General features: G+C 47.3%; 1 protein-coding gene across 2 annotated transcripts in view; it reads right to left on the bottom strand.

The window, feature by feature from the left end:
• The window catches only part of LOC119390436 (probable acyl-CoA dehydrogenase 6), a 53,275-nt gene that overhangs the window by 33,652 nt on the left and 5,696 nt on the right, over positions 1 to 13,927 (bottom strand). Inside the window, exons 2-6 of one of the 2 annotated variants that reach the window (XM_037658057.2) lie at positions 4,946 to 5,066; positions 3,437 to 3,566; positions 2,449 to 2,555; positions 1,564 to 1,734; positions 560 to 733 (exon numbers count right to left, since the gene is read on the bottom strand). The exons of the other annotated variant lie outside the window; for it this stretch is intronic. Coding sequence (XP_037513985.1) covers positions 560 to 733; positions 1,564 to 1,734; positions 2,449 to 2,555; positions 3,437 to 3,566; positions 4,946 to 5,066 — 703 coding nt within the window. The remainder of the gene's footprint in view (positions 1 to 559; positions 734 to 1,563; positions 1,735 to 2,448; positions 2,556 to 3,436; positions 3,567 to 4,945; positions 5,067 to 13,927) is intronic. 2 annotated transcript variants of the gene reach the window in all.

Genomic DNA, 13,927 nt, shown 5'->3' with positions numbered 1-13,927 from the left:
GCTGCCTTCGTCGACGTCACAACCACGTGACAATATCGTTGCAGCATGCATTTAAACAATGTCCAGTTTTCCTAAAAGTTCCGAAAGGAGGTGTCACGGCAAGGCAATTGCCCGTTTATGTTGCCAGACTAGATCCACCTGCCATCAAGGGCTTCATCTCCTGCTTCAGATTCTACATTCAAAGCCAGTTTCTTTTTTCCTTGATATTCATATATGATCCAGAAAACTGCACTACTATTCAGACACCCCTTGCTTTCTGCCACCATCAGTGTCAGAAAATGCTGGTGCATCCAATCCAATCCAAACAAGAGTCACCCACCGTGGTGGCTATGGTGTTACGCTGCAAGGCTCAAAGACAAGGATTCCGCTCCTGGCCACGGCGGCCACATTTCAATGTGAGCAAAATGCAAAAACACCCCCCCCCCCCACCATTAAATAGCCACAGAGAGTCAAAACTGATCTGGAGTCCCCAGTGAGGCATGACTCGTGGTTTAGACAAGTATAAAACATTGCAATTTCATTTGAAACAGCATCACTTCTGGAAAACACTTGTGCTCACTGTTGATGGCAGCCACCAGACGTTCTTCTTGGAACTGGAGCATCTGGTAGATGAAGCCCATGCCTTCTTCGCCCACAATGTTCTTGGCTGGCACACGGACGTCCTCGAAGAAGATCTGCGCTGTGTCTGAGGAACAGTTGCCAAGCTTCTTGATGCTGCGTGCCACTGTCACACCTGCAATGGCGTCAAACGGGACGTTTAGAAGAACGTGCCATTTCTTTTTTATCCTTCGGATGTCTGACACTTTGCCCAATACAGATTTTTATTAGGTCAAATGTTAGCAGAATTTCAGTTAAAGCATACTCTTACTGGTGGTATCCAGCCAAACATCTTACATTTTTTATAGCCCAAAAATCATCCAAAACTTATTACTTGTGGTAATTAATGATTTTAACTGCATTAGTTAGTGTCTTACCAACAATATGGCCTCAGTGTCACTGTCACTCGAAGGCACCTTGTAACTAACACTGCAGCCCTCGGAATGGCAGTCTAAAAGTTGTTGGATTCCTGCACTGTTCAGGAAACATATGGCCCTTTTACTCTGGACAACCCACGTGAAAAACTTCACAATAACGACACCAGAACATCAACCAACAAGTCTTGCTTCACGCCCATCATGTACATATAAAAAAGTACTATGCCATATAACATTAGTCTATCCATTTCTGTGTATATGGTGGAACTAGCCCATGTTCAAAGTCTGCAAATCATAGCGCGAAATGCCAACAGTGTGCAGAGTATGGCTCAACCAGCCTACAAATGTAGGCTAGTTACAATCCATGGACAAGGCTATGGAACTGCTGCTCCCCGCCAATATGTGCTTTGTTCAGGAAATTACTGATTAATTGACCTGTAGATTGGCAGATTGTTTTGGCTAGTCATATCCCTTAACAGAATCACTTAACATAAGTGCATTACCCTGGCTCACTTGCCTTTGAGGCAGTATTCAAAAGAAATGGAACCTTCCATGCGCAGTTGAGTAACAGAACTCTTCAGCAGCTCACCGGGTGTCTTAAGAGGCAGGCAGATGAGTGACTTGGTCTTGTGCGGGGGTCCCTCGGTGCGTGTGTTGGCCAGCAGCGCCATCCAGTCTGCCTGGCAGCCATTAGTGATCCACATCTTGCCCCCATTGATCACCAGGTCGTCTCCTTTTCGAACAGCTGTCGTCTTGATGCCTGCCAAAGGCACACACACACAGAAGAGGAGGAACAGGAAGAGACATATTCGACTGAGATCCTTCTGTTACAAGCGTATCATGTGTTGCTCTGCAAAGTGTCCTGGCATGCGTATTTCATTCAGCCAACTGCCCCTGAGTCGACACAGTATACGTGACAAAGTGCTCAGACCTGCCAGCTACAAAGCAGTGCCACGGCATGCTTAGGTAATTAACTACCTCAACTTTATTCCACAGGCCTGCAGTACCTAAAGCAGAATAATACTTGATGTCTATCACGGCAAAGCACATTTTTGAAAAAAGCCGGAAATGTGAGACACATCACTACTACAACAATGTGTTAACAAACAGCGCAGCTTCATATGAGCAACTAGTGACCATACTGATCAGTCAAATCATGTTGAGGTAATAAAGATTCCATACATCTACTAGGCTGCTGTTATATACCTTCCTCTTGAGGGATAGTGGTAGATTACCATTCATGATTTGATAATGCTTGCCGAATGAGCCCCATCCCATCCTTATTCTTCTAGTTATTTCACTCTCATGGTTCGGCTCCGCGGTTACTACCTGTCCTAAGTAGACGTACTCCTTTACAACTTCCAGGCTAATGATCTGCACAAAAGAAATAACAAAGACGTGCCTCAACCAACTTTTTTACACCACACCACAAGTACTTAACAGGTCAACAAATCCAGTCAGACCACGTACTCACTGGCAACGTCCGAGCCACAGTCTGGTTCGCTGACGCCCACGCATCCGACAATGTCACCAGCAATCGACGGGGCCAAGAACTGGGCCTTCAGCTCGTCACTGCCAAAACTAACGCACCACGGAAACACACCGTAATGTTCTTACTTGCACAAAGATAAAAGAGTGACATTGCATTAATAATAATAATTTGTGGTGTTTTATGTGCAAAAACCAATAGTATATGATCACGAGGCATGTCATAGGGGGGCAGGACTCCGGATTAGTTTTGACCACCTGGGTTTATGTAGTATGAACATAAATCTAAGTAGACATGTACCTTTCATTTCACCCCCATTAAAATGCGGCCCCAAGCTTAGCAGCAGGATAACTTACCTGCCAAGCGACCATTTCAGGTGACACACTACACTGGGCACAGGATAAAGCCATTTTATTTTATTATTTTTTTCCTGCATAGTTTCACAGGCGCAAAATTCTCTGCACAATGTTCTCCAACCTTGTTATCCACGTAGCAGAATACTACAGAAGAACTCATTTACATGCCCTCCAAATATAAAGTTCGAATAAGGCAATTACATTTGCTCATGTGGACCTTTCATTTTGGGCAGCTCACACTACAAACCATCAAAAAGAAAAAAACCTCCATTCATGTGGGGCATCATTATGTCAGGCCTGCCTACCTAGGAATCTGGAACACATTACAGTTTTAACAAAAGCTAATAAAATTTAGTGAAAAATTGTAAAATACCAAAAATCATACAGTTAATCAAGATGTCGACTATTATTGAAATTCCCAAACACTTCTTATGTAGGAACATTGTCAACAGGTACTCTGCTCTCCGTACATTACAACAGCAATAAGGACCTGCACTACAGGCAAGCCTAAGCGTTCGTAAATGTCACTGATGTTTAACATTTACATTAACGTTACCGAAAAAACACAGAGGAACACATCATAACAGCAGAACAAAAAACTACACTGAATTACGTACTTGGTGAGCGCAGGCGTGCACATGTCCGTGTGAACCAGAATTCCCGAAACAATGCCGCCACAGTTGATCGACGACAGCTCCTCCGCAAAGGCCACCGTGAAGCTGTAGTCCAGTCCGAGGCCTCCGTACTCTGAAAAACAGATTAACTTGCACATCCATTCATGAACACGTTCACTTACGGCTCACTCCTCGCTTTGAGAGTTTTGTTCAAAGTCGTAGCCTAAAGCTGAACAGCTATGAAGAAGTCTTGTAAGAAGCCCAAACAGGGTTCATTCTATCAATCAATATAAAGAAGCAGTTCACCTGACCAGTGATAAGGAAGCAATGAGTGCAGTAGTAATTGCAATATACAGCACAAGAAAACATGGGAGCCTAGATTACGTCATAACGCATTCATTTGCAACATTTAATAGTCTGCAGTGTTGTTAACACATGCCAGAACGCTTGCAATGCTGCCTTCATTGCGCTGAGTTGTGCAAGAAGTCTAGTTCTGTAAAATGTTTCACATGATATCCGAATATTTATTGACAGTAAATGCCCTCAAGAAGTGAGAAAGCACTTATTACTGGTGGAACGAAATAACGAACACAACCGAAATAAAGCATTCATCCAAAAATTTCCCAATGAGCAAAGCTCAGGCCATGTTCGTGAATGTACACCTTCACAGACACGTCAATTCTTGCGTGACGCGGCATCTGGTGGGACACTAGTTCCTCCAACATGAGTTTAGTCTTACATGCATTAGCAGTGAACTTATTAATTCAGAGCATTGAGAATGTATGCAGGAACTGCAGGACAACAGGTGTACAGTGCAACTCACAATGTAACATGTGCAATGCTAGTTGTATTAAACGCATCTACATGTGTCATTACTTGCTACACTTAATCTATCCACTATCAAGGGCCGAGCCCCCATGATGAGTAATGGATACGTGTAGTGGGGTCGAATGGCAGCAGAAATGCTAAGGGGCAGTGAAGTGCTAATTATATTATGGTACGTTTGCATATGCGTCATTGTTTGCTGCTTAATGTCTCCCCTACCAAGGGCTGACCATGATGAGTGATGGCTACAGACAGCAGGGGTCTGTATAAGCCATAACCCATCCCCAGAAATGTGCCACCCCCATTTCACGCAGTCAATTGCACCAAAAAGAATGGCATAGTACCAGTAGTGAACGCAACTGAACAATCTAAAAGCTTTCAAGGACGTGGGAGATTTTTTTTGTGATCTGGTAGTACAAAGCACAAAGGCCAATTTTGTACAAAGGCCTTTGCTAAATTGTGCTGTGCATAATTTACTCCGGGCAAGTACATAAAATAAATCGAAATCGTGTCACAAAAAAGTGATACTGCCAAACAACTGTGCCACTGCTAAAAAAAAAAATGAGACACCCCGACACTTCTTGGTAGTGCCACTGTTAAAAAGAATGACACCGCGACACTGCTTGGCAGTGCGATGCAAAGAAAACACAGGCCAAAGCCAGGGAGCACTGCAGCCTACAATCTCACCCACTGGGCGTGTGATTCCCAGCACTCCCACCTCGGCCAATTTCTTGAGCACCTTGTGCGCATCATACATGCCCTCTGCCTCCCACTGGTCCACATACGGGTTGATGTCCTTGTCAATAACCTGCAGCACGTTGAAGGCACAGATGTCATGTGGTCAGGTGGAAACATTCATTACTGTAGACATGAAAATGAACTAAAAAACGTGAGCAAAAGAATAGCACACAGACTTAGTATGCAATAACTACGCCATATAACTGCAGGTATTGATTTTCGAAGCCTTCACAGAACTATTCTTGTTTTAATTATCATGTTTTTAATCAAATAGCCTAAAAGCTGCATGAATTAGGCATTTAACAATTTCCCTGACGGCTTTTGTTCCTTCATGAACACTTGGGCAATCTGGCAATCATTAACACATGGGCAAGCTGGGGCAGACAGTTGAACACGCACTGAATTTGCATCCAAATGAAACTAAAAGTCATTTGTTCAGCTATCGATAGATATGTTCCATAAAGGTGGTCACTAATGGGCTGTTTAAACCAGTATACAATTTTCACGAGTTTCAAACTACAGAGAAGGCAAACATTTCATAAGTAAGTTCTGCAGAAGTGCGCAAGGTAGAAGAAAGTTCATGAAGGGGAACATTCATGATCCAATCCTCTTTAGTGCAAAGCTACCGGAAAATCCGCATGGATATCTTTGAAAAGAAGCTATCTAGTTGATGAAAAAATTAATCCTCGTCTAGGATTCCAACCTAGGGCCAAGGTCTTTCCAGGGCAGTTGCTTTATCATCTGAGCTAACCAGGAGGCCAGCAGATCTCAGTGCAAGCACAGATTAATTCACAGACAGCTAACTCAGCAACACATGGCCCACAATTTTCGTTGAGGATGGCTTTGCTGTAAAGCTACCGAGAAAAGCTCAGCACTATCAAAGTTTTAAAAAATTACAAACAAGTGATGTAGCTTTCACCCACGTAATGCACCCGAAGAGGTTAGTTATAGCTAGCCATGAAAGAATTGAGATTTATGCATTTATAAAGCTGCAAGCAATGGGAGACTACTTTTGACACATTAATACAACCCTATGTGCCTAAATTATACATACTGCAATAGTTTGGCCACACTTACGTTCAGCTTTTCACTTGACTGCATTCTAATGTTAGAACAACAGGTATCCCATTACTTTTCATGCTGGTTAAGGCATGTGCATTATTACAATCACAATATATTTTAAATGATGGCTAATGCTATCACAGGGTTCACAGCAAGTATCGCAGAAAGTTTTCAATGGCCTTTCAAGGACTTTCGGTGACACAAGGTACTTTTGTGGATCATAGCACCACAATGGCTGACAACCTGAAAACAAAACATTTTTTTAAACAACCTGCAAAGAGTTTTAACACATGCAAAAGGGCAAGAAAATTGGTTTCACTCAGCCCCCCCCCCCCCCCCCGATTTTTTTTCTACCTTCACCAGCAACCTAATGGGCCGATGGACTGACAATCAATTTTTATGGTACCTATTTTCTTTAGCGAAATGGAAAGCTTATCGGTCAGAGTGTCTGATCAGGGAATAGTAATGTGGAAAACGCCGTGAAACATTTGTTATCCGAGTTTTTGTATCAGTGGCAAATATGAAGTCGTATACAAACGTGACAACACATGCTGCAAACAGTGAGCGCGAGAGCAGTTCGTGTTCGAGCGTGGCGGTTTACTGCGCATGCGTGCACTCCGCGCGCATGTGCCGCGGCTCGACATGTTCCTCTGGTTGCCGCGAAGGCAGCAACACTTCTCACCGTGCAACTCCTTTTACTTCGTAAGCAGCATAGGATAGAGTGGGGACGGATAATAATATACATACTCCAATTTTGAAGACTAATGATGGTGCGCATGACAGCATCAGACTACGCGACTTCATACAGCAAAGTGATCCGACTCCATAATCCAGCTTCAGGGCTCTTCTGCCAGGCAACGCGACATACCAGTTTTTTGCTAGTTTTAAACACCAATTTAAAAATATAAATCCCACTCACAACGTGAAAAGGATGCTGGAACCTGTCACTATATTTCACGCTGTTTTCATTCCTACCAGGGTCTAATCACACGTTCCGGTCAGTGGTCGGTCGCTTTAAAGAGGATGGCCTGTGCCTGTGTTGTGCAGTTGCTAATTATATTTCACTTGCTTGACAATTACATTGCATAATGCACACAGCTTAGCTGGAAGCGATATTCAAATGTTTTTAGGCCCTCTGTGAAACTCCCGAGCTTTCAAGGCCTCAGAAGCAGCAGACCTGCATTCACATCCAAAGTACAGGTGGGAACTGACTCGTAGAAACACGTGACATACAGGTTGTCTGAACGAGAACAAGTGCCTCAGACAGGCTGGCCGGCATTCCGACAGGTGAGCCTATCTTCGTCAAAGGTGCCTCGTCATTCCTGGCTTGTAACTGATGTCACAACACGGTGTCACTTGTCATCCGACACGTTGAGGATTATGAAACACCTTTGACAGAGATAGGTACACCCATCGGAACCTTGGCCTGCCAGTCTGATGCACTTGTTCCTGTTCAGACAACCTGTAGTACATTGCAGTCTTCTACTGAAGGGCTTCAAGCAACACTAAACTTTGAAGGTAAACATTAGACAGAAGTCTGTCTGGTTGGGTAAGTAAACTGAGAACTGATATTTATTCTCCAACCAAGGTTACGAAGACACGTAAAAACCCGACGTTTCGGAACCAGCTCGGTTCCTTCCTCAGGGGGGACTGCGGCGGCTTGGCAGCGGCCTCTTTAAGGCACTCTCGCGGCGGTTAACGACCCCACGCATTATCGAGGAGCGTAGCCCATGCGCATACACCGGGGGGAGAGTTCCGAGTGAACGGTTGATATTTTGAGTGGTCCTCTGTATATGCCACGACTCCAGTAGTAACCTCCTCCTCCACTTGGTTTCACTTTCGAGGATGGCGGTTCCGTTGAAGTCTATTCTGTGGTCAAACGTCTCTGCGTGCTCGGCGACGGCGCTGCGTTCTTTGTTGAGTTTACGGACGTCGTTGACGTGTTGCCTAATCCGTTCGGGGAAGTTTTTGGTCTCGCCGATGTATGACGAGGGGCAGTCGGCACACGGTATTTTGTAAACGACGCCGGGCGCCCTGTCTTTTGTTGGTCGGTCTTTCGGGCGGGGAAGAAAGCGGCCCAGCGTGCATGAAGGCACGTGCGCGATGTGCACGCCTTCTTTCCTAAAAATCCGAGCCAACGCCTCGCTGGCTCCCTGGACGTATGGGACCGACACGCGTTTTGGAGAGCTGTTCGTCAACTTTGGCTGGGAGTCGCGTAACCTCTTTTTCTCTGCGCGGCGGGCGACGGATCGAATGAAATTTCTGGGATAACCGTTTTTTCTGAGGTCCGCAATTACGCGGGCCTCTTCTTTCCGGCGTTCCGTGTCAGTGGAACATATCTTTTTGGCTCTCTGAAGTAATGTGGACACAACGGAGGCCTTGTGGGTGGAGGGATGGGACGAATCGTATTGAAGGTACCGGCCGGTGTGCGTCGGCTTCCTGTAAACGGAGAACTCCAAGTCACTGCCCCTTCTTGCCACCTGGACGTCGAGAAAGGGGAGGATGCGGTCGCGTTCACACTCGACCGTGAACTGTATGGCTGGGTGAACGGAATTTAGGTGCAAAGGAACAATCTTCAGGCAAAACAGTGGAACCGCAATGGGAGCCTCCATCTCCGTCACAATGGCAAACCTGACCATGGAACATATAGAAAGGGAAGCACTTGGCTCCTTCTCGCCGCGACCCAAGCTCTTTCTTCGCTACGTGGACGATTGCTTTTGTGTCGTGAAGACATCTGAAATTGAAAACTTCAGACTGCACCTAAATTCCGTTCACCCAGCCATACAGTTCACGGTCGAGTGTGAACGCGACCGCATCCTCCCCTTTCTCGACGTCCAGGTGGCAAGAAGGGGCAGTGACTTGGAGTTCTCCGTTTACAGGAAGCCGACGCACACCGGCCGGTACCTTCAATACGATTCGTCCCATCCCTCCACCCACAAGGCCTCCGTTGTGTCCACATTACTTCAGAGAGCCAAAAAGATATGTTCCACTGACACGGAACGCCGGAAAGAAGAGGCCCGCGTAATTGCGGACCTCAGAAAAAACGGTTATCCCAGAAATTTCATTCGATCCGTCGCCCGCCGCGCAGAGAAAAAGAGGTTACGCGACTCCCAGCCAAAGTTGACGAACAGCTCTCCAAAACGCGTGTCGGTCCCATACGTCCAGGGAGCCAGCGAGGCGTTGGCTCGGATTTTTAGGAAAGAAGGCGTGCACATCGCGCACGTGCCTTCATGCACGCTGGGCCGCTTTCTTCCCCGCCCGAAAGACCGACCAACAAAAGACAGGGCGCCCGGCGTCGTTTACAAAATACCGTGTGCCGACTGCCCCTCGTCATACATCGGCGAGACCAAAAACTTCCCCGAACGGATTAGGCAACACGTCAACGACGTCCGTAAACTCAACAAAGAACGCAGCGCCGTCGCCGAGCACGCAGAGACGTTTGACCACAGAATAGACTTCAACGGAACCGCCATCCTCGAAAGTGAAACCAAGTGGAGGAGGAGGTTACTACTGGAGTCGTGGCATATACAGAGGACCACTCAAAATATCAACCGTTCACTCGGAACTCTCCCCCCGGTGTATGCGCATGGGCTACGCTCCTCGATAATGCGTGGGGTCGTTAACCGCCGCGAGAGTGCCTTAAAGAGGCCGCTGCCAAGCCGCCGCAGTCCCCCCTGAGGAAGGAACCGAGCTGGTTCCGAAACGTCGGGTTTTTACGTGTCTTCGTAACTTTGGTTGGAGAATAAATATCAGTTCTCAGTTTACTTACCCAACCAGACAGACTTCTGTCTAATGTTTACCTTCAATTCAATCAGCCAGGACTTCGGCCGCGATACCATGCAGCTAGTCAAGCGCTACATACGCATCAAGGAGGGAATATCAGTCTTCAAAACTCATCTGGACTTCAATCGCACCTGCAAAGATAGGAAAGTCGTCCCTCAAAGCCTACGCCTGAAACGCCCTGTCTCGACCCCCGAAGGTATGGAAATCGTCATGAGAGCAGAACAACGGCTGGTCAACGCCCGCCTGCACGAAATCAACGCCTCTCTACGGAAAAAGGAATTAGACCTGTTCTTCGCCAAGCGTAAACTTCAGCACCGCATCCCTGGATTGATGCCTCCGATCGACGCATTCGCGGACTCCGTGGCGGCGTCGTCTGCAGACAGGCATCGGACCGCGCAGGATAGGAAACTTTCTCACCTGTTGGACCGGGGTTCGCCCCAAGGCAACCCAAATCCCAGGTTTGTCACCAATTTGTCATCCCGCCCACTCACTAATCGGGAAACTTCTGTTCTGGCAAAGGGACACGGGTATAACGTGTCAACGACGCCCCGTTTATCGAAAGTCGTCGCGGCTGTAGAGGAAGCCGTCCAGAGTGTGAGGCCAAGCGCCAGAGAAGAAATTAGACTAAAATCAATTGGAATCCTTTCGAAATTGCCGTCACAAGGGAAAAAGAACTTGACCGCAGAAGAGAGCAAAGCCCTTCGGGAACTCCGACAAGATCAGAGCATTGTCATCCTCCCCGCTGACAAGGGCAACTCAACGGTGGTGTTGGACAGCCGGGACTATGACCGGAAGATTTCGGCCCTTTTAGAGGGTGACGCATATACGCAGCTAAAAAAGGATCCGACGAAGCAAACTCAGACTCAGCTAAATAAGCTACTCTCCGAAATTTTCAAGCACCACCCACAATTAAAAGCACTCTACCTAAGTCTAATCTGCCGCAACGGCTCCGCACCGGGTTTCTACGGACTACCCAAAATTCACAAGCCTGGCGCCCCCCTCCGACCGATCGTCGACTTCACTTCCTCTCCATGCCGAGCCCTTTCAAGCTTCCTGCACCGAATCATCGCCCCTCTCACCCGGAATACCCCAACTCATGTCCGCGACTCCAGCCATTTCGTGCAGCTAGCATCAGAGGTGAGCATCGACGAAGACGAGAGCCTGGTCTCGTTCGACGTCGTATCTTTGTTCACCAATGTGCCGGTACCCTTATCTGTATCCTGTGCCCGTGCTGCTCTTGAGGGTGACGATGGCTTGAGTCAAAGGACCCCACTCACTGTTGACGAACTCTGCCGCCTACTGGAATTCTGCCTGTCCAGCACGTATTTTTCCTACAAAGGAACAATCTTCAGGCAAAACAGTGGAACCGCAATGGGAGCCTCCATCTCCGTCACAATGGCAAACCTGACCATGGAACATATAGAAAGGGAAGCACTTGGCTCCTTCTCGCCGCGACCCAAGCTCTTTCTTCGCTACGTGGACGATTGCTTTTGTGTCGTGAAGACATCTGAAATTGAAAACTTCAGACTGCACCTAAATTCCGTTCACCCAGCCATACAGTTCACGGTCGAGTGTGAACGCGACCGCATCCTCCCCTTTCTCGACGTCCAGGTGGCAAGAAGGGGCAGTGACTTGGAGTTCTCCGTTTACAGGAAGCCGACGCACACCGGCCGGTACCTTCAATACGATTCGTCCCATCCCTCCACCCACAAGGCCTCCGTTGTGTCCACATTACTTCAGAGAGCCAAAAAGATATGTTCCACTGACACGGAACGCCGGAAAGAAGAGGCCCGCGTAATTGCGGACCTCAGAAAAAACGGTTATCCCAGAAATTTCATTCGATCCGTCGCCCGCCGCGCAGAGAAAAAGAGGTTACGCGACTCCCAGCCAAAGTTGACGAACAGCTCTCCAAAACGCGTGTCGGTCCCATACGTCCAGGGAGCCAGCGAGGCGTTGGCTCGGATTTTTAGGAAAGAAGGCGTGCACATCGCGCACGTGCCTTCATGCACGCTGGGCCGCTTTCTTCCCCGCCCGAAAGACCGACCAACAAAAGACAGGGCGCCCGGCGTCGTTTACAAAATACCGTGTGCCGACTGCCCCTCGTCATACATCGGCGAGACCAAAAACTTCCCCGAACGGATTAGGCAACACGTCAACGACGTCCGTAAACTCAACAAAGAACGCAGCGCCGTCGCCGAGCACGCAGAGACGTTTGACCACAGAATAGACTTCAACGGAACCGCCATCCTCGAAAGTGAAACCAAGTGGAGGAGGAGGTTACTACTGGAGTCGTGGCATATACAGAGGACCACTCAAAATATCAACCGTTCACTCGGAACTCTCCCCCCGGTGTATGCGCATGGGCTACGCTCCTCGATAATGCGTGGGGTCGTTAACCGCCGCGAGAGTGCCTTAAAGAGGCCGCTGCCAAGCCGCCGCAGTCCCCCCTGAGGAAGGAACCGAGCTGGTTCCGAAACGTCGGGTTTTTACGTGTCTTCGTAACTTTGGTTGGAGAATAAATATCAGTTCTCAACACTAAACTTTGTCACCAATGGCAGGATTCACATGCGAACCACATAATACACAGAAACTGGCAGCTATACCCTAGAAGAACACATGCCGTTGCACTGGCGTAGATGAGTTCAACCACCCCCCCCCCCCCCAAAAAAATATTTAATTGGGGGGGGGGGGGGAATATTTTTGGGGTTCATTTCGCATGTGTAATAGTGTGTACAGGCACACATACAAACGCACGTACGAACATACATAAAGTATGACTGAACACCCCCCCCCCCCTTTCCGAAAAGAATTTCTGGCTATGCTACTGTGCTGGTGGGCTAGTTGGCAACTCATCTTGGTAAGGTAATTAAAGCACAATATGGTTATTTAGTTTCAGAACCTCAAAAGACATGATTTGAGGCAGGACACGAGGAGTGAGCACGAAAAGTTTGCATTCATGCCACAAGCAAAACATATGCATTCGGCACCATAAAGGCCACTGTCGTCAAAAAATCACGAGAATTCATTTTGTCAGAGCACAGAATTTATACAGCAGACTTGAACTGAAAGTGGTCCATAATTTATTTGTTTTTGTAATATTTTACTTAAACATACCGTAATCAACTTTCCATGATTATAGCAGGGTATGTTGGACAAGATGTTTTTGAAAAATGACAGATACATAGACATGCAGCTTATACAACAGACACAATGAGATGAATACAACGAAAGCTGCAACATTTATGTTATGCAGGGTCAGTTGAGCACAAGATGGTGTCACGTTAAGGGGAAACCAATGACAATGGTGTACAAGCAGCTACCGTTTAATGCGACACATTTCAGCTCGTAAGTACGCATTCTAATTGGAAGGAAAACTGAAAATGGGGGCAATGCAACGGCTGCATTAGTTAGCTCATCCCAGACAACATTGGTGCATGGAAAGAATAAATACTTAAAGGGACCCTGAAACGGTTTTGACGATTATGTACGAACACATTGAGCCGGTAGAACAAGTCCTAAGGATCATTTACAGACCGATTTAAGCTCTGTGCGAAAACTGTGTAATTTATTACAAGGCTTTAAAGCTGCGAATCGCCACCGATCACAGCGGCTCAGCCAAACGCGTTTTCAAACCGCCCACTTCCAGTGCGGGTCGTATTGGAAGCGCGACGTCACGCAGGCGGCTGATCTGATTGGATATGTCCAGTACACGTCACTGAACCTTCTGTGGGCAGCGAGCGTCGTCTGCCTGTGTTACAACGTACTCCGTGTTGACGTGAGCTGAGCGACAGTGTTTATCTCGAGGTTTCTTTTCTTGGACATAATTAATTTCCCTAGCCGTGTCGTGTACCACATATCTAGCAATTTCTAGCAATTGGTGACTTGTAAAGCTGCGACATCGTGCAATGTTCGTGAGGCATCTGGCGAGCGGAATCCCTTCAGCACGTCGCTGCAATGAGCGTCGCGCTCTCGCTATCCGTTCAACGCCACGATCCACGCTTTTGTGGCTGTAACTTCACCCCTGAAGACACAACCACATTGCCCGAGTTTACACTTATCGATGACCGTTCTCGAATTATTTTTGTT

This window comes from Rhipicephalus sanguineus, chromosome 4 (genome assembly GCF_013339695.2).
Source record: "Rhipicephalus sanguineus isolate Rsan-2018 chromosome 4, BIME_Rsan_1.4, whole genome shotgun sequence".
Lineage (NCBI taxonomy): Eukaryota > Metazoa > Arthropoda > Arachnida > Ixodida > Ixodidae > Rhipicephalus > Rhipicephalus sanguineus.
This window is presented reverse-complemented; position numbering and strand designations above follow the sequence as displayed.